Genomic DNA, 21,396 nt, shown 5'->3' on the forward strand with positions numbered 1-21,396 from the left:
GCCTAATGTAGGCCTGAAACCTGGTTTTGTTCACCTTTCACGACGATGATAATGTTGTAATTATCCGAAAGGCGGTAAAGCAGCCTGAAGCAAGGTCTCCTGTTGGACGTAATTCATACTTCACATGAATGATGTCATATTAATGAATTAACACCGTAGCCACGTGAGATATTGATTTTGAGACCATTGTACGGTTGGAACATGACAAAGTGGAGGCTTGCCATTGGTTCTGTGGTGGGCGCGGATGAGTTCATTAACTCTACTTTTCTGCCCAGGTTAATGCGTCCGAGTGTTGGTGTCCGGCCATCCCTGGCCCACCGGGGCCAAAGGTGAGTGACTAGGGTGTGTTTTACTTCTATTCTCTTCTGACCACGCTTTGAATTAACAGACCCTGCTGAAAACAATGCTGGATTTTTATTAATGACTAAATACATTAATTCAGTAAACGAGTTATAAAACTGCTGGGGTGCTTTTGACAAAGCAGACCGTGTCTGAGAGTGTGGCAAATGCTCAGTTTCAGGATAACCCCCCTGTAGGTGATTTTATTTTGGACTCATTGTTTATGCATGTATCTCATGAATATTCATGTGCACGTCCTGAAATTCTGACCTGTTTGCGGCCCTAAAGGGGCAGCTTCAATACACCTGGGAGGGTACATCTACATTCTCATACGTGCACATCCAAATCCTGGCCTCTTTTTCAGAAAAACAGCCACTATATGGACATGTAGACGTTTGGAGGAGGGGGCAGACTGTATGAGTATCATTGAGGATCGAGGGGTGGCGAAGGGGCAGACAGAATATTTAGGTATTAGAAAGAAGCTCAGCCTCCTGGTTAGAAATGACACCACATGCATGGGCGTGTCTGCGCTGTAGGTCATTCTGCAGAAATACGGAAATGATCATCATTTTTTGTCTCTCATGGATACCTCAGTTTTATCTTTCGCGCGTGGCAGAAATTTCACGCAAGAAATGACAGTGAATCATCCTTCCCACAGGGAGAGCGTGGCGAGAGAGGGCCACCCGGCCTCGATGGCTACCCCGGGCCTGACGGCGAGAGAGGACAGGCTGAGGTCCCTGGTCCTCAGGGAGAACCAGGAGCGGCTGGACCACCAGGTCCATCCGGGCCACGAGGTCCCCCTGGGCCGGGGGGATTTCATTCAACAGTCGACACCCACCAGGTACGGAATGGCTTTCCTATGTCTGAGGTGCCCCGATTTTAGCTGTGGGAAGTCAAAATGCTTGTTATGACCTCCTGACCAAGCAGAACATGAAGGACTATGCACAGGTGGCCTGTCTGCCCTGAAATGGGACAATGCATGCTGGATCATTTCAAAGGGGTATTTGACGTCTGTGGCAAATCTCCACTCCATGTCAAGCACCTAGTAAGCCCCTCATGTAGAATTGCAATTGATATATATATATCTATATATAGCAGACTCTTGCATAGGTCTAATTGCATCACGCAGAAGGGTTTTCTTGCATAAGGGGGAAGCAGGGTCATGCATTTGATACCGCCTTGAAAATACACCTACAAATCCAAACTACAAAGTAAAATATAATTATGAGCATCACCCAAAACGACACATTCCCCGTTCCCGAATCACACAGAAACTCACACCAAGAAGTGTGAAAAAGAAGAAAACTAAGAAAACAACTAAGGCAACTGGCCTTTTTCATCTATTCCCCCAGGATCTGGAACAAAATCCTCCTATCCATGAGGAGCCCTCAATCCTGATCCAATTCAGGAAAGAGTTAAAGGTGTGCCTCTTTATAGGACATTGAATTATAATGCGTTAACAGTCCACATGCGAGCTAGCTCATGATGCAGTAAGAGTCCCAAGACCAGTCACTGGTGTACGCGATCCCTGCCTTTCACTCTGTACAATGTTCTAATGCCTTTGGCTAGATTCACGCTGTAGAAATTCCACATACAGTCAACAGTGCCGGGATAAAACACTGGCAAGGTGTTTCCCTGCCATCTTCTTCTAATGATCTATTATCTGAAAAAAATGCATCCAACAAGAGCAGTATTGGCTCTACCCGGTCACACAGGCATTATTTCCATAGTATAAATACAATCACACTCAACCTTCTAAGGGTTCTACTGCTCGGAATCAATACATTCAAATGAATAAATATATATAAAAAGGGAGTGCTTAAGAAGTCTCAATTCTTTTTAATCTGAATTTAAATGAGCTCAATACAATGTCAGTCCAAATTCTATGAGATTCTTCTCATAGATTTTAATATAATTCAGGAGCCAAGGCATGGTATTTCAAAGCAAACTTATTCTTTATTCTTTACAAAATCCAACAACAGCCCAGCCAACGTGTTTCATCCCTAACAGGGACTTCATCAGGGATTAGAAAAATTATTGTTCTTCATTCTTTTAGTGATGCTTTTCTGGATAGAGGTATCCCATAAAAATGCAGGTGTAGAGTGAATGTATCTTCAGTGGTATCTGCTACATTATGCAGAATGGTGCCAAATCCCATCTGCACAAATTGATTTTGTAAAGAATAAAAAATAAGTTTGCTTTGAAATATCATGCCTTGGCTCCTGCATTATACTGAAATCTTTGAGAATAATCTCGGTGTTTGAATGATCACTACATCAAGCCAAACTTGGAATAATTCTTACTTGGCTTCAAACGCTTTTTTGTGCATTGGCTGGACCTGAAAGAAGAAGCTGCATGATTGGAATAAGAATTTATATTTAGTTAATTTAATTTTGATTTTTTTTTTAATTCAGGCTTCCTAAGCACACCCATTTTACATATATTTGTTCATTTGAATCTACTTGTTTTTTTTTTACTTTTGTCATATATCATATGTTTTGTTTGCTGTAAATTCTTATTCGTGCGTTCTTCCTCTCTCACATCAGATAATAATCCTTATTCAAGTTTTATGCATTATTCGATGGCAGACCTGCCTTCCTGCTTTCTCGACATTGGCCAAAGTTTCTTTTTTGTTGATATTGTTCTCTGGCTTTCAAGTTCTTTTCTGCCACGTCAACAAGTTGTTTAGTGTTAAATTGCCTCCTTGGCCGTCTTCCTCTCTACAGTTCATGCATACTCATCCTGAGACAGATAGCACATTAGTCCTCATTCAATAACACCACTTAACAATCTCATTATCGCCCACCATCACTTCAGGTTTCTTCCTCTGTGGGTTTCTGCCAGGCATTTGTAAGTGCATGGTTGGTCTGGGTTGGTTATGGTGCTTGGTATTGGACAAGTGGGGCCTATGGGTCCACCTGATTTAATGGGTAAAGGCGGCGGGCCAGAATATGTAAACATGGGAAAAGGGCAAGATTGACAAAAGAAAAAGCCTTATTCCCAGTTATGGACTAGCAGGTCATCTGTCTTAGGGTGAGGAGGAATCACCTCACATATATAAGCACTGTGACGAGAAAGAGTAGAACTCAGAGTAATGAAGGTTACCAGTAAGTAATCGGGGCATTAGTCCATTTCTCATATCTTCACCTGCATCATTGGCATTGACATGTGGATCCAGTCACTGACTTTCAAAGGCAACATATCCAAAAGGCAAAGCTTCTCCCTAGTACCATACGGCCGACACAGTGTGGCTGTGGCCATTTTCCACCAGTAGGTCTACAGGAGAGAGCAAGGTCTGAAAATATGAGATGGTGCTTGTAGGTGGTCTTCCAATGAGGTATTCCACTTGACAGGAAACAAAACAGGAAACACTTTTAGGCTCCACCCACCCTCCTGCCAGGGGCTATAAGTACATAGCCAATAGAAAGCACATCCTGTTTTGTTTCCTGTCAGTGGACCTGACGGGAACGCTGGGGTAGGTGCTGGTCACTTACCTGCTTCATGTTGTCCTGTAGTTTCCTCCTCTGCTGGGCTCTGGGGGTGCTCATGGGCCTTCGTGGGAGCTACTTGATTCGGGCTGCTTGGCTTCCTGGACTCCTTCAGGTTCCTGGTTACTGGTTCTGCTGGACTGCGCTGGTTTCCTGGGGTCCTGTTGTCGGGTGAGTCCTTCCCTGCTGCGCCTCCATTGGGGCCTTGTGTTCTCTTTTTTTCTGCCATCCTTGGGAGCGAAAGACTGTGGTTTCTCAAGTTTTTCCAGGAGCCTTGAGCCCGCCGATCGTTCGGATGTCCTTTCTGTGAGTCATTTCTGCAAGAGACACTGTGGCCTAATGGTTAGGGGCTGGGACTCGTGCTCTCAACTTTACGTGTTCAATCCCCGGAGTTTCTACAATTAAAATTTCACCGCTCGGACGCGGACTTTACGGAGCGCCCGGGGTGGGGTCCGGGCTCTCCGTGTGCGGCTGCTTCTTTTTAGGTGCACTCTGGTTTGGCCTCGAGTGCTCCGCTGTGCTGTTTTCCGGGCCGCTCTGGCGCAGCCTTTATGGAGCGCCCAAGGTGGGGTCTGGGCGCTCCGTGTGCTGTAGTACTTTAGGAGCACTCGGGTTGGGTTCCGAGTGCTCCGTTCTGCTTACTTATGTGCCACTGCCGATGTGGTGCGCCCGGGTGGGCTCCGGGTGCTCTGCTGCTCCATAGTGCTCTGTGCCCTTCGCGCTGGGGCTTGACGAGTTTTCAGCCTTCGGTGGCCGTGATGGGTGGTGTTTTGTTGTTTAGGGATTGGCCACGCCCCCTCTGGCCTTGCTTTTGTTATGTTATGTTATGTTATGCCAACTTATAGAGCGCTCTAATACCCGCAGGTGTCCTGGTGCTGTAGAAGAAAGTCTGGAGGGGTCATGACAAACTATAACCAGGAGCGAATGGGAAGTCTAAACTGAGAAAAGCCAGGTCTTTAGACTTCTTCTAAAAGAGAGCAGATCGGAGGTTGACCTAAGAAATAGAGGGAGTTCGTTCCAGGCACGGGCCGCCTTGCGTACAAAGCTCCTCCCACCCCAGTTTGACTTTTTGGCCCTGGTTACTAATGCCAATTTGGCATCACTGGAGCGAAGAGTTCTCCCGGGAACCATTGGATACGATTTCTCAGGTCAAGAGGACCGGTTCCATGAAGAGCTTTATGAGCTATGCAGAGAGATTTAAAAAGAACCCGCTGCTTCATAGGAAGCCAATGCAAATCTCGTAGTCCTTCACTAACGGACACAAATTTGGGGGTATTCGTTAGCAGCCTGGCTGCCGCATTCTGAGCCATCTGGAGTTTGTTAGGATGTTTATTGTAAACCGTGAGAAAAAGGCTATTACAGTAATCCAGATGGGACAGAGCTAGGGCAGAAACCACAGACCTGAAGCTGTCGGTGGTCAGATAGGGCTTTATTTTTCTCAGCGTCCTAATGGTTAAAAAGCATGTGGATGTGACTTTGTTAACCTGTTTCTCAAAAGAGAGTTTATTATCTACTATCACCCCCAAGTCTTTGACTTTCAGGGCGGGAGGGGGGGGAGAGTCCAGATCGCTGGGCCACCAGGCTGGGGACCAGAGACAGGGACTGTTCCCGAACAGGATGACCTCTGTTTTGCCCGCATAGAGCTTTAAACAGTTGGCCGCCATCCAGCTGGTGATAGCAGACATGCAGTTTTGACAGGTAGAGGCTTTAATTACTTCCGTCCCCTTATTAAGGGAAATCACGATCTGGGTGTCATCGGCGTAGGAGGTAGGCCTAAGGCCGAAGGATCGGATAAGGGGTCCCAGAGGTTTAACATAAACATTAAAGAGCGTCGGGCTCAGCGAGGACCCCTGAGGCACTCCACAGGGAAGAACAAATGATTTAGGGGAGAAGGTGCCCATGTCCACGTTTTGAGTTCTGTTGGACAGGAAGGACTTAAGGAGGGTAAGGGCGGTGCCGTGTATGCCGACCTCTGAGAGACGCTCTGTTAAAACAGCATGGTGAACCGTATCGAAGGCCGCCGACAGGTCCAGTAAGATCAAAATAGCTGAACCTCCCTGGTCGACGGCTTCCCTTATCTCTTCGGTAGCTTTCAGCAGAGCCGTTTCAGTGCTGTGCCCGGCCCGGAACCCATATTGGGAGTGGTCCAACAGAACGTTGGAGTCCAGAAAAAGACTGAGCTGCGAGTTCATCGCCTTCTCCAGTACCTTGGCCGGCAGGGGAAGATGGGAAATAGGTCTGTAGCTGTTAGGGTCTTTTGGATCAAGGTTGTTTTTTTTTAGGAGAGGTGGAATTGAAGCGGTCTTCTATGACAAGGGGTATTGTCCAGTAGCCAGAATCTGATTAAGAAGTGGAGTGAGAGTGTTGGCGATGGTATCTGGGGCCATTTTGATTATAGAGGCAGGGCAAGGGTCATTCGGGGAACCAGAATTGCATCCCAGCAGCAAATTGACTACCACCTGATTAGACAGCGACGAAAAATTATCAAAGGTGGGGAGGTTGATAGACGGTATCACATTGGTGCTAATATCAGTGGGGGGTCCTGAGGGCATGTTGAAAGAAGAAATGATGGCATCAACTTTTGACAGAAAAAATTGTGCAAGATCATTGCAAAGCTCCAGGCTACTGCCCGGGTTTGGGGGGGGGGGCAAGCAGGGTAGTGACAGTTTTAAAAAGTTGTTTAGCAGAAGATTTGGCTTCAATAATCTTTTTGGAAAAAAAGGCCTTTTTCTCAGTGAGCAATGAGTTTTTGTAATCAAGGAGGCGGGATCTATACCTGTCTTTATTGATGGAGTTGTAGGCGTTCCTCCATAGACGCTCCAAGCGTTTACATTCTGATTTGAGCTTTTGAAGGCTCTGCGAGAACCAAGGGGCAGATGGAGTTCTACGTTTGGGGATGCACCATTTGACCGGTGCGAGGAGGCAACAGGCTGATTTAATCCAGTCAGTATAGGCTGCAGAGGCATCCTCTATACTAGGCGTTAGATCCGGGACTGAGTTAGTCAGTATTTCATTAAGATTAGATGGATTGATGTTTTTCCAGGCCCGGATGGCTAACCTGTCTCTGGGAGTTCGAAGGGCTTGATGAGGGGTTGACTGGGCAATCTCAAAGAGAATAGCCGAGTGGTCGGTCCAGGGTAAAGACAGGGTGGCCGAGATAGAAAGACAGGGTGAGTTAGTGAAGATCCCATCCAGGGTATGGCCGGCCCTGTGAGTGGGACCAGATACTAGTTGGTGAAGGTCAACGGCACTCAATGTGTCCACCAGTCGGGTCGTATCGTGATCCGATGAATCATTTAAATGAAAATTAAAATCGCATAAGGCGGTGAAGGAGTTGGCACAGAGGCCATCTTCCAACAAAAGGCCTATCGAGTCTAGAAAGGCCACTTTGGAGCCTGGGGGGCGGTAAAGGAGCATCACTTTAAGAGAATCATGGGGGCCAAACCGCACATTAATTGAGAGTGCTTCACAGGAACTGTTGGAGGCGTCCTCAAAAGTAGGGCTGAGGCTTTTGTGATAGATCACTGCCAGACCTCCTCCTCTTCTCAGAGGGCGGTCCAGACTATAACTAAGAAAGTCAGGAGGCGAGGCTTTAACCAAATCTGGACCAGACGTATTGTCAGTCCAAGCTTCGGTAATAAAAGCCATTTTGACATCCTGATCTTCAATCAGGATGGAGCATTCTAGGCTATGCTTCACTAGCGACCGGGCATTAACCAGGAGACACTTGAGAGGAGATGCCTTTATAAGTGGCTCGGATCTTAAGCAGCCATGAGAGAGAGTTTTGATGGGTGCAGCAAGAATAAATGGCAGTTCACCAGAGCAGTTCCCACAATAATGGGGCAACGTGTCAGCTGGTGTCAAGGGGGAGAATCTAGGGCAGGGCAATAGGTCGGTGGCGGGATTGAGCCGTAGGAGAGTCTCCCTAGCGTAGGATAAACGTGCTCCTTGTGTGGAAGCAGGGGTCTTCGCCCTGAGCCCGGCACGAGCACGGACGGGCGCAGACGGGCTTGCCTTTGGCGCGCCTTTGGCGCGCCATCGGCGCGCCCGCTGCGCCCGTCCGCTGCGCGGTCGCTTCAGGGCGTGTTTTTGTAACATGGGCGCCTGTAGCGCGACTAGAGCGCAAACTCAAAGATGGCCGCCACTCACCAGGTCCGAGGTGGTATAGACCGGCGAACCAGGCTTCAGCAGCGACCACAAGGTGAGATATTTACACACAGTACAGTATTGCAGAAAATGCTAATATTTTAAAAGGTTAAAAGAGGCACAAGCCGCTATGTGCAAAATAGCAAGTAAACGTTCAAGCAGCAAGAAATACCGTGAACTTCACAGCCAGCCACTCGCACTCGCCACTTTTGGTTTCTGCTCAGCTGTTTTCCCTTGGCGGTTGATTGTGGGCGGTTTCCGGCTTGTTTTTATTTAAAGTAGAGGGGGGTCGCATTTTGGTCTGTTCCTGCCTATGTTGGTTGTGTGCGCTGGGTCCTGTCTTTGGTGTTCATGATGGGGAAGCATCACAAAAAGCGAAAGCATGTGTCTCCTGTTTCCTCTTCCTCTTCCCCTGCTGACAGTGGGGATTCTGCCCCTGCGGTGAAGCGAGCCAGGTTGGATGACGGCAGATTGAAGCGCCTGATTTTGGAGACTTTGTCTGACCTGAAGTCCTCCAAGAAGTCGGCTGGGAGTCGTTCTGGTGGGGGTGTTGCCCTATATTCGGACATTTCTTCTTCCGATTCTTCTGATGACGCTTCCTTGGGGGCGCTGGATCTGAAAGGTAAATATGTTTCCAAGGAGTTGTTGCCTGACCTTCTTTCTCATGTGTGTGAGAACATGGGGTTTCCTGATGATGCTGTGGCCAGTACTTCCTCGGATGCTGTTTTGCCACAATTTCGGAAGCCTGTTACTACTTCTCTTCTATTCCATCCCTTTGTGATGGATGTCCTCTTGAAAGAATGGAAGGATCCGGATCACATTATGATGCCGCGCTTCATGTCGAAACTATATCCTTTACAGGAAATGGAGGAATCGTTTCCTGAGTCGGTGCATGTGGATTCCATTGTCGCCAGTTTGGTTGGTCGTCTTTCTATGGGGGATGATAACATTCTATGTGATGGTGTGGATAAGAAGATTGACTCTGCGTTGAGGAAGTCTTATGCTGGTTCTCACCTTGTTATCCATTCTGGTGTCTATGGGGCTTATGTCGCTCAATCACTGTTGACTGACTTTAAGACTTTGCTTTCCACGATGCAGGAGGGGGGCAGTTGCCCGGACTTGCTGGAATCCATGGAACGTCAGGCCGAATTCCTCTTGGACATTGCCTTCGATTCTGTGCGTGCTTCTGCCTTGTCCTGTGGTTCCTCTATTGCTGCTCTTCGGAATTTGTTACTGAATAGTTGGAATACGGATGCCGCGCAGAGGTCCATGGCTTTGCGTTTGCCCTTTACTGGCCCTTGTCTCTTTGGGGACGCTCTTGAGGATAAGCTTCATAAGGTGTTCAAAGAGCGCAAGCATTCCTTTTCCTTCCGCCGACAGCCTTCTCGTAAGGATTTTTCTTTCTCTCATGCCAAGACCTTTCGTCAGCCTTCCAGGTTTCAGCAGTCCTCCTTTAAGGGCCCGAGAGGTGCTGGTAGGGGTTTCCCGCGGAAGTTCCAGAAGAAGCCTCCCCGTGATGCTGGACAGGGGCCGCAGCGTTCCTGACTATGCCGCCCCGGAGGTTGGTCATGCTGGTGTTACGCCCGAGGTTGGTGGGAGGTTGCGGTTGTTCCTTCCTGCTTGGCATCTGACGACCTCCGATCAGTGGGTGCTGGATGTCCTGGTATGGGGGTATCGGATTGAGTTTCTGTCCCTTCCTCCTCCCTCGGGCGTGGTGCGGACTCCGACGCCCTTGAACCAGTCTCGACGTCAGTCTTTGGTGGACGGTGTTCGCACTTTGCTCTTGAAGAAGGTGATTGTGCCCGTTCCCTCGATTGTCTTTCTTGTTCTGAAGGTCACGGGCGGATTTCAGATTGTCATCAATCTCCGGAGTCTGAACTTGTTTGTCCAGAAGATCCCATTCAAGATGGAGACCTTGCAACGGGTGATACCTTTGATTCAGGCCGGCTGGGTGTTTGCTACGCTGGATCTCCAGGACGCTTATCTTCATGTGCCTGTGGCTCTGGAGGATCAGATGTTCCTGCGCTTCTGCCTGGAGTGTCATCATTGGCAGTTCTGTGTCCTTCCGTTTGGTCTCCGGTCTGCTCCCCGCGTGTTCACCAAGGTGGTGGCTCCCTTGGTGGCCCATCTTCACCTCCTGGGTGTGACCGTGTTCCCTTACCTGGACGATTGGCTGCTCCAGGCTCCTTCCCCCAAGGTCCTGTCTCAGCACCTGTCTTTGACCATCCATATGCTAGAGCAGCATGGGTTTCTTGTGAACTTTCCGAAATGCCAGCTACTTCCTGCAACTCAGAGGTCTTTCATAGGGGCCGTCTTCGATTTGGTCCTGGGCAAGGTGTTCCTTCCGGATTCCTGGCTTCTGCGACTTCAGTGCCTGTTGCGGAGGTTGTTGTCCCAGGCTGCGGCTCCCCTCCTTCAGTGGCTCGAGGTTCAGGGTCATATGGCTGCTACTGTCTTCACAGTGCCCTGGGCCAGGGTTCATCTTTGACCTCTGCTGTTGCATCTTCAACGTTGGGTGCCGTTTCCGGTTCGGGACTATGCTCTCTCTGTGCCGGTGTCTCTGGAGGTTGTGTCCGCTCTCCAGTGGAGGCTGGATTCCTCCAATCTCTCCAAGGGAATGTGGATTCGCCTGCCGCCTCCGTTGGTGTTGACGACGGATGCCAGTGCGTCCGATTGGGGGGCGACTCTGGGTCAGTGGGCTGTTCAGGCTCGTTGGCTCCGGTCAGAGTCCCGCCGGTCCCTTCCATCCTGCATTTCAACATTTCTCCCTTATTCCCTTTCACATTTCTATCCTTCCTTTCAACCTTCCTATCTCCTCCACCTCATTTTCACTCTTTCTATCTACCCAACTTTTGTCTCACAACTTTGCTTTTAATTTCGTGCCATTTTCTCTCATGCTCAATTTTCCCACGTGACCCTCTCTCTGCCTTTTTTCTTGTTTTCATCACTTCTCTGTATACTTTGCTGTGCATGTCAGTCCACCCCCCACGCCTCCCTGTCATGTTATTCCCCAACAGTATTATGTAGGAGCGCTTTGTCTGCAGACCTGCACACGGCCCATAAACATCAAACTGACGTTGTAATGGGACCCTGATCCCCAAACCATTTGGGCCCAGTGGCAGTCCCCGCGTAAACTGCTCAAGTGTGTGAGGGGGGAGTTTAGTACAGCACTGGGAGCAAGGATCCTTCATCGGGGTTCCTGCAGTTAAAAAGATTCTAGCAATGAAGCAACCGTTCTCTAGAGCTGTAACCCGCCTCTGCGACTGTCCCACCTCTACTAAGAATGCAACCAGATCTCCTACCATTCAAGACATTGCTGTAAAACCAACTCTTTTGAACAAGTCACAAATTCGTAGTTTTGCCATATGTTTTTCTCCTTTTTTTGACTTCTGTCACAGTTACCACATAATTCAAATGTAATTCTCAGATTTCATTGGTTTAACACATTACCTTTCAGCTGCATCCTCAGTATTTGTTACTCCTAAATTATGGTAATTTGTTTTTATTTAAAAAAAAACAAAAAAAAACAAGTAAGTGCAAGGGGGCTAAAGTTTTATTTAGGAGCCTGCCCGCCACCACTGCTGACTATATTCCAACTCATACCTTTTTTCCACCACCCACACTACCAACTTCTTTTTCTCCCTCCTGCCAGTACTTTTTTATCCCTGCTTTCTCCCTCTGTCACTGCTTTTATAAAGATCTCCTCCTCCTTCTCCTCTTTTCTCCATAATCCGATGATAAAAGATAATCCCTGGTGCCTCCCATCTGCAATCACTCACACAGATGTCTTGCGTATGTTAATGCCTGTATTGCACAGCAACACCACAGAAAACTGTTAAATAGATAGATAAATGATACACATTGCATTTAAGGTTCTACCTCATGGCAAGGTTTGGTGCCCAGAGCATGATATATCAACATGCCTTGCCCTTCTGTCATACATGTGCTGACTGTTATCTTACTGTGCGTCTACTTTTATTTTAGATGGATGGAGACTTGAGAATGTCTGGCTTCCCGGGACCAGAAGGCCCACCAGGCAACCCAGGACCACCAGGATTCGCTGGGCCACGTGGACCCGAAGGGCTTCAGGGGCCCCCAGGACATCCCGGCCTTCCAGGATTTCCGGGCCCTCCAGGAGCTGATGGATCTGAGGGGCCTGAAGGGCCCCAAGGGCCCATGGGTCACCCAGGAATGCGAGGCTATCAGGGCCCTGAAGGGTCTCAGGGAATTCCTGGACAACCAGGACCTCCGGGCTCCATTGGACCAAAGGGACCAGAGGGGAAATTGGGGGATGAGGGCCCCCGGGGCCCCCCAGGCTCAGCAGGGGTGCGAGGTCCTCCCGGGCCCCAAGGACTTCAAGGACCACAGGTAATACCTAGTTATGTTGATACATTGATTCCTTTTTCAGTAATGATGGCCACAGCAACCTGTTAATCACCTTTAAAAGCTGCTGACTATTTTTCATCCTATTTATCTGATGGAAGCTTAACTTTTGTTAGTAACTTATCTACTTGCCAGTTTGTCTACGGCTGTTGTACAATTAGCTGTTTGGGGGGAATTGAATTGAGGCTCTCTGCAGTGGGAATTGCGGGGAACTGTTCTATTCTTCCGGCTCAGGATATCGCCGAGGCGGAAAGCCTCTGTTTTGTGATTACTATATCGGATCACCAATCGATTGCGGGCATTTTGTGGATAGGCCACCTGGTCTGGTGGGCGCGTTTACTGAGTCGCTCACCCAAGTCACATCATCCATCTCAGTTAAATACAGGCACTGTCTCCTGTTAGGAGACTTTAATGTCCATATGGATGTTCCCTCTGACCCTGAGGCTATTCGGCTGCGGGAATCTCTAGCGATCCTAGGCCTGGCCCCGTATATTCACCGTCCTACTCATGTAAAGGGTCATACATTAGACCAAGTATTCTCCAGCGTGAGTACAGAAACAGAGGCTCCCCAACCATTGGTATGGTCGGATCACTTTCTCCTGAGCTTTAAATTTCCAAAGTTTGCAGCTCAAGCTCAACACAGGGAGATGCTCCATCCTTCTATTTTTAGATCTTTTAATCAGGTTACGCCTGACAGTCTAGAGAGTGCCCTGGGGAAGCACCCGATTCCCGTTAGTGGAATTCCAGATATTGACGCTCCTGGTCTAGAGCAATGGCTTGAAGATCAGGTTAGGGTATTGGCTCCTTATAAAACGCGGAAAGCCACAAGCAACCGTGCTTTTGCACCGTGGTTTACAGTGACACTTAGGGAAAGCAGAAGTGCCTTCAAACGCCTAAAGAGAGTCTGGCGTACCAAGTATAATTCCACGGACCGAGCTATTTATAAGTAAGCTTTGAAAGCCTATTATAACGATGTCCGGGTTGAAAAGAAAAAATTCTTTACCTTAAAAATAAAAGTAAACAAATATTTAAAATTGTTAAAGATTTTACATCTCCCAGTGCTGTAAGCAAGGTTTTTACTCCTACCCTTAGTTGGGTCCATCAGATGGCATGTTTTTTCCACTACAAGATCCATCTGATCCAACAATCGTTTGCCCCTACGGGTACACCTGAAGTGGATACGTCATTGGGTGTCTTGCCACCGGGGTCGAGCTATGCACTCTCCCTATTTCCTCCCATCTCCCTAGAAAAATCTTTGGATATTATGACCACCCTGAAGTCAGGCTCTCCGTCCGACCCTTGCCCAGCAAGTATTCTGAAGAAGATTGCGGAACCTCTAAACCCGGCAGTCAATTCAGTTCTTAATTCATCTCTTGGACATGGAACAGTACCCAGTTGTTGGAAAAGGGCCAAAATTATTCCTCTGTTGAAAAAACCCTCAGCAGATCCTGCGATCGCATCCAACTACAGGCCAATTTCCTTGTTGCCTTTCTATTCGAAGGTCTTGGAGAACTCCGTGCTAACAGGCTTTATGGAAGTTAACCATGTGCTTCATGACAGCCAGTCGGGCTTCAGAGCCACTCTTAGTACAGAAACAGCCCTATTGGAGGTCTCTGAAACTATTAAAGCTCAAATGGACAAAGGGGGTAGCGCTGTCTTAATATTGCTGGATCTTTCCGCGGCCTTTGACACCGTGCCCCATGACCGGCTTCTGCATAGGTTGGCAGAGTGCGGTGTTGGGGGCACGGTGTACAATTGGTTTGCTTCCTTCCTTTCGGAGCGGCAACAGGAAATCTGGTCTCCGCAATTTTCAGCTACTATTACCTCAATGCAAGTAGGGGTCCCGCAGGGCTCCGTCTTGAGCCCCACCCTTTTTAATATATATATGGTCCCCCTTGCTCATTTGGCATTGTGGCATGGAGCAAAGATTATTTCCTATGCCGACGATACGCAACTCCTGTTCACTTGAGATAAAGGAGCGAGCTTTCACGGGTGGGAGATAAAGGAATGTCTAACTGAGGTCTTCGCTTGGCTGCGACAGAACCAGATCAAATGTAATTCAGCAAAATCCGAAATCATTTTTTTCGGCTGTTCCCCTAATGTGGACTGGAATGTATGGTGACCCAGCGATATGTCCCCGTCTTCGGCCCCAGTCAGTATGGTTAAAAATCTAGGAGTCAAGCTGGACTCGAGTCTTGCGATGAAGGCCCAAATTCAAGCGGTCGCTGGCACCTGCTTTGGCTTAAGAATGGTAAAGAATTGTCTTCCTCTCCTCCTGATGGAATCCCATAAGATCGTTGTGCAAGCCTTGATTACATCTAGGCTGGACTACGTGAACATCTTGTATCTGGGGCTGCCTGAGTATTTGCTCAATTGGCTGCAGGTTGTGCAGAACGCTGCGGCCAGAGCTATTCTTATGGTAAACACCAGAACACGTATGTCACCTCACCTGAAGGCTCTACATTGGCTCCCGGTGAGAAAGAGGGTTCAGTTTAAGGCCTTAGTGCTTGCTTATCGGGCCTTCCATGATACGGGTGCAGTATACCTGAGGAACAGGATCCAATGTTACCTGCCTCAACGGGTCCTTAGATCCTCTAAGCAATCACTCATGGTGATTCCTAAGATCACAAAATCTCGGATTGGAGGAAGGTCAATCCAGGTTCAAGCGGCGTGTTTGTGGAATAAATTACCTCTATATCTGAAGCAAGCTCAGGACCTTGCTGTCTTTCAGGAAACAACTTAAAACGTTGCTGTTCTAACAATAACTACTGGTGGGGTGATTCTACATGAGGTTTCTGTCTCGAGATCAGCGCCGGGACACTCCTTGCGAGTATCCGCGCGCTTTATAAATATTTAATTTAATTTCATTTCATTTCATTTACAATTAGCTGTTCAAAGTGTTAAAAACTGAAAGCAGAGTACGATGTCAAGAGGACAAACCGTATGAGACTGCTGCAGAGAGCGGGGGTGATGAGAAGAGGGGGAATAAGCCTTGGCATCTGCAATAACTGAGGTACACAATGTGTGCCACAACTTAAAATAGAGAGTAAAAGTTTGACAAAAGCCTGGCGAAGAGGATTTAGAGTTGCATGTTGGTTGAAGCTGAGAGTGCCTGCCCCTGTGAGGTGATGTAGGAAAAGTAAATATACAATCTGGATTATCAGCCTATGCTTTTACTTGGGACGCATTTAGAAGACCCGGCAGTGACCGGAGGTTCTTGAGTTCATAGTAGAAGATGAGGTCATGGATGTCTTACCTGTACAGCACCAAACGTGGGGAAATTCATTCTAATGGGTTCTGATCTGAAACATGCGACACCCTGCATGGAGCACCCACATCTTGCAACAGAGGGTGATGGTCTTTCATCAAAAGCTGGCATGTAAAGGTTAGGTATGTTCCCTATACCCAGGACCCACCTTTTGAATCATACAAAGCATTTTGGAGATAAGTCATAACAGGCAGAGACAGGGCCGGTAGAAGGGACGGTCAAATGGACATTATTCCCCAGGCTCTGCATTTTGTTAGAACCCTGCCCTCTTATTGCATAAGCCTACTTTGTTTATTCAACAATCAGGGAGTTTAAAGGCGCTGGGCGCGGGGGGGGGACAGCTATGGTCCAGCCGAAGAGCCAGGTCTTGAGGCTCCTCCTGAAGGTGTGTAGAGTTGGGGAGTGTCTGATGTTGACTGGGAGCTCATTCTAGGCTTTGGCCGCGATGTAGGAGAAGGCTCTTCCACTTCTGGCTTGGTGGATGCGCGGGGTTTCTGCTAGGGCGAGGTCGGCGGAGCGAGGGTTCCTTTTGGGTACATGGTAGGAGACTCTTTCATTGAGGAATTTGGGGCCGCTGTTGTGGAGGGATTTGTAGGCGTGGGGGAGTAGCTTGAAGGTTACTCTCTTCTCGAAGGGGAGCCAGTGGAGGTCTCGCAGGTGTTGGGTGATGTGCTCATGTCGTGGGATGCCAAGGACGAGTCTGGCCGCGGTGTTCTGGTTGGTCTGGAGTTTGCGTAGCAGGGATTTGTTGATTTTGGCGTTGAGGACATTTCTGTAGTCCAGTCTGCTTGTTATGAGTGCGTGGGTGACTCTCTTTCTGGCCTCGGGGGGGGGGATCCACTTGAAGGTCTCGCGGAGGGTGTAGAAGCAGGTGGGGGCAACGGCATTGATCTGTTGGGTCATGGTGAGGGAGGAATTGAGTATGATGCTGAGGCTTCGGGCATGGTCCGTGTGGGTGGGGGGTTGCCGACGGCAGAGGGCCACCAGGAGTTGTCCCATGCAGAGGGGGAGGGTCCGAGGACTAGGACTTCTGTCTTCTCCGAGTTGAGTTTCAGACAGCTGGTGCTCATTCAAGCTGCAACGTCTGACAATGGCGGCGAGGGGGGCCATGTACATGTTGAAGACCATGGCACTGAGAGAAGATCCTTGTGGTACTCCGCAGTTGATCTCTGTGGGTTCAGAGAGGAAAAGCGGGAGTCTGATCCTTTGGGTTCTGCTGGCGAGGAAGGAGCAGAGCCAGTCGAGGGTGGTCCCCTGTATTCCGGCGTCGTGGAGTCTGGTTGAGAGGGTGCAGTGGGAGACGGTGTGGAAGGCTGCGGAGAAGTCGAGTAGGATGAGGGCTGCGGGGTGGCCTTGGTCGAGGAGCGTGCGATGTCGTCAGTGGTGGTGAGGAGTGTGGTCTCGGTGCTGTGGTTGCTGCGGAATCCGGATTGGGAGGGGTCGAGGATGGAGTTCTCTTCAATTAAGTTGGTCAGCTGGATGTTGACAATCTTCTCTGTGACTTTGCCTGCGAAGGGAAGGAGGAATATGGGTCGGTAGTTCTTCAGGTCCTTCAGGTCTGCGGAGGGTTTCTTGAGGAGGGTCTTGACTTCTGCGCGTTTCCAGTCATCAGGGAAAGTGCCGGATTCAAAAGTGGTGTTGATGGTGCATTGTAGCTGGGGCGCAATGGCTACTGCGGCTCTGTGGAAGATGTGTGGAGGGCAGGGGCCCGTGAGGGCTCCTGAGTGGGTGCTCTTCATGGTTGTAGTGGTACAAAAGGGGGTGGTGATGGACGGAGCATCAGAACCAATCAAACACTCACACCCAGTCAACAGATCTGGGTTTAATCCGTCGCCGCTCTTTAGCCCACTCTGCCACCCCAGTTCAGACATGGCCATATGCAAATCAGTCTGACCCTGTGCCTCATGGGAACAGTCCAGCCGAACTGCCAAGCCATGCCTTCCCTGGACCGGAAACAAGCTTCCTAGGACCGGTTTCTGGCATTTCAGCCGTCTTCAGCCAGGCTTGCTTGAATCCAGTGGCAAAGTGAGCAAGGGACTCACGTCTGAGCATACCCTGCCAACTTATGGCGAACAAAGCGGTACAAAAGGGGGTGGTGATGGACAGAGCATCAGAACCAATCAAACACTCACACCCAGTCAACAGATCTGGGTGTAATCCATCACCGTTCTTTAGCCCACTCTGCCACCCCAGTTCAGACATGGCCATATGCAAATCAGTCTGACCCTGTGCCTCATGGGAACAGTCCAGCCCGAACTGCCAAGCCATGCCTTCCCTGGACCGGAAACAAGCTTCCTAGGACCAGTTTCTGGCATTTCAGCCGTCTTCAGCCAGGCTTGCTTGAATCCAGTGGCAAAGTGAGCAAGGGACTCACGTCTGAGCATACCCTGCCAACTTATGGCAAACAAAGCGGTACAAAAGGGGGTGGTGATGGACGGAGCATCAGAACCAATCAAACACTCACACCCAGTCAACAGATCTGGGTTTAATCCATCACCGTTCTTTAGCCCACTCTGCCACCCCAGTTCAGACATGGCCATATGCAAATCAGTCTGACCCTGTGCCTCATGGGAACAGTCCAGCCCGAACTGCCAAGCCATGCCTTCCCTGGACCGGAAACAAGCTTCCTAGGACCGGTTTCTGGCATTTCAGCCGTCTTCAGCCAGGCTTGCTTGAATCCAGTGGCAAAGTGAGCAAGGGACTCACGTCTGAGCATACCCTGCCAACTTATGGCGAACAAAGCGGTACAAAAGGGGGTGGTGATGGACGGAGCATCAGAACCAATCAAACACTCACACCCAGTCAACAGATCTGGGTTTAATCCATCACCGTTCTTTAGCCCACTCTGCCACCCCAGTTCAGACATGGCCATATGCAAATCAGTCTGACCCTGTGCCTCATGGGAACAGTCCAGCCCGAACTGCCAAGCCATGCCTTCCCTGGACCGGAAACAAGCTTCCTAGGACCGGTTTCTGGCATTTCAGCCGTCTTCCGCCAGGCTTGCTTGAATCCAGTGGCAAAGTGAGCAAGGGACTCACGTCTGAGCATACCCTGCCAACTTATGGCGAACAAAGCGGTACAAAAGGGGGTGGTGATGGACGGAGCATCAGAACCAATCAAACACTCACACCCAGTCAACAGATCTGGGTTTAATCCATCACCGTTCTTTAGCCCACTCTGCCACCCCAGTTCAGACATGGCCATATGCAAATCAGTCTGACCCTGTGCCTTATGGGAACAGTCCAGCCCGAACTGCCAAGCCATGCCTTCCCTGGACCGGAAACAAGCTTCCTAGGACCGGTTTCTGGCATTTCAGCCGTCTTCAGCCAGGCTTGCTTGAATCCAGTGGGAAAGTGAGCAAGGGACTCACGTCTGAGCATACCCTGCCAACTTATGGCGAACAAAGCGGTACAAAAGGGGGTGGTGATGGACGGAGCATCAGAACCAATGAGACACTCACACCCAGTCAACAGATCTGGGTTTGATCCATCACCGTTCTTTAGCCCACTCTGCCACCCCAGTTCAGACATGGCCATATGCAAATCAGTTTGACCCTGTGCCTCATGGGAACAGTCCAGCCCGAACTGCCAAGCCATGCCTTCCCTGGACCGGAAACAAGCTTCCTAGGACCGGTTTCTGGCATTTCAGCTGTCTTCCGCCAGGCTTGCTTGAATCCAGTGGCAAAGTGAGCAAGGGACTCACGTCTGAGCATACCCTGCCAACTTATGGCGAACAAAGCGGTACAAAAAGGGGGTGGTGATGGATGGAGCATCAGAACCAATCAAACACTCACACCCAGTCAACAGATCTGGGTTTGATCCATCACCGTTCTTTAGCCCACTCTGCCACCCCAGTTCAGACATGGCCATATGCAAATCAGTCTGACCCTGTGCCTCATGGGAACAGTCCAGCCCGAACTGCCAAGCCATGCCTTCCCTGGACCGGAAACAAGCTTCCTAGGACCGGTTTCTGGCATTTCAGCCGTCTTCAGCCAGGCTTGCTTGAATCCAGTGGCAAAGTGAGCAAGGGACTCACGTCTGAGCATACCCTGCCAATTTATGGCGAACAAAGCGGTACAAAAGGGGGTGGTGATGGACGGAGCATCAGAACCAATCAAACACTCACACCCAGTCAACAGATCTGGGTTTGATCCATCACCGTTCTTTAGCCCACTCTGCCACCCCAGTTCAGACATGGCCATATGCAAATCAGTCTGACCCTGTGCCTCATGGGAACAGTCCAGCCCGAACTGCCAAGCCATGCCTTCCCTGGACCGGAAACAAGCTTCCTAGGACCGGTTTCTGGCATTTCAGCCGTCTTCAGCCAGGCTTGCTTGAATCCAGTGGCAAAGTGAGCAAGGGACTCACGTCTGAGCATACCCTGCCAACTTATGGCGAACAAAGCGGTACCCAAAGGGGGTGGTGATGGACGGAGCATCAGAACCAATCAAACACTCACACCCAGTCAACAGATCTGGGTTTGATCCATCACCGTTCTTTAGCCCACTCTGCCACCCCAGTTCAGACATGGCCATATGCAAATCAGTCTGACCCTGTGCCTCATGGGAACAGTCCAGCCCGAACTGCCAAGCCATGCCTTCCCTGGACCGGAAACAAGCTTCCTAGGACCGGTTTCTGGCATTTCAGCCGTCTTCAGCCAGGCTTGCTTGAATCCAGTGGCAAAGTGAGCAAGGGACTCACGTCTGAGCATACCCTGCCAACTTATGGTGAACAAAGCGGTACAAAAGGGGGTGGTGATGGACGGAGCATCAGAACCAATCAAACACTCACACCCAGTCAACAGATCTGGGTTTGATCCATCACCGTTCTTTAGCCCACTCTGCCACCCCAGTTCAGACATGGCCATATGCAAATCAGTCTGACCCTGTGCCTTATGGGAACAGTCCAGCCCGAACTGCCAAGCCATGCCTTCCCTGGACCGGAAAGAAGCTTCCTAGGACCGGTTTCTGGCATTTCAGCCGTCTTCAGCCAAGCTTGCTTGAATCCAGTGGCAAAGTGAGCAAGGGACTCACGTCTGAGCATACCCTGCCAACTTATGGCAAACAAAGCGGTACAAAAGGGGGTGGTGATGGACAGAGCATCAGAACCAATCAAACACTCACACCCAGTCAACAGATCTGGGTTTAATCCATCACCGTTCTTTAGCCCACTCTGCCACCCCAGTTCAGACATGGCCATATGCAAATCAGTCTGACCCTGTGCCTCATGGGAACAGTCCAGCCCGAACTGCCAAGCCATGCCTTCCCTGGACCGGAAACAAGCTTCCTAGGACCGGTTTCTGGCATTTCAGCCGTCTTCAGCCAGGCTTGCTTGAATCCAGTGGCAAAGTGAGCAAGGGACTCACGTCTGAGCATACCCTGCCAACTTATGGCGAACAAAGCGGTACAAAAGGGGGTTGTGATGGACGGAGCATCAGAACCAATCAAAAACTCACACCCAGTCAACAGATCTGGGTTTAATCCATCACCATTCTTTAGCCCACTCTGCCACCCCAATTCAGACATGGCCATATGCAAATCAGTCTGACCCTGTGCCTCATGGGAACAGTCCAGCCCGAACTGCCAAGCCATGCCTTCCCTGGACCGGAAACAAGCTTCCTAGGACCGGTTTCTGGCATTTCAGCCGTCTTCAGCCAGGCTTGCTTGAATCCAGTGGCAAAGTGAGCAAGGGACTCACGTCTGAGCATACCCTGCCAACTTATGGCGAACAAAGCGGTACAAAAGGGGGTGGTGATGGACGGAGCATCAGAACC

At 49.6% G+C, this 21,396-nt stretch overlaps 1 protein-coding gene across 1 annotated transcript in view; it reads left to right on the plus strand.

The window, feature by feature from the left end:
• Positions 1-21,396, plus strand: part of LOC146869594 (uncharacterized) — a 243,168-nt gene that overhangs the window by 64,275 nt on the left and 157,497 nt on the right. The window contains exons 5-7 of the mRNA XM_085640151.1: positions 276-329; positions 998-1,180; positions 11,958-12,341. Coding sequence (XP_085496277.1) covers positions 276-329; positions 998-1,180; positions 11,958-12,341 — 621 coding nt within the window. The remainder of the gene's footprint in view (positions 1-275; positions 330-997; positions 1,181-11,957; positions 12,342-21,396) is intronic.

This window comes from Triturus cristatus, chromosome 1_1, assembly GCF_964204655.1.
Source record: "Triturus cristatus chromosome 1_1, aTriCri1.1, whole genome shotgun sequence".
In the NCBI taxonomy this organism is placed as follows: domain Eukaryota; kingdom Metazoa; phylum Chordata; class Amphibia; order Caudata; family Salamandridae; genus Triturus; species Triturus cristatus.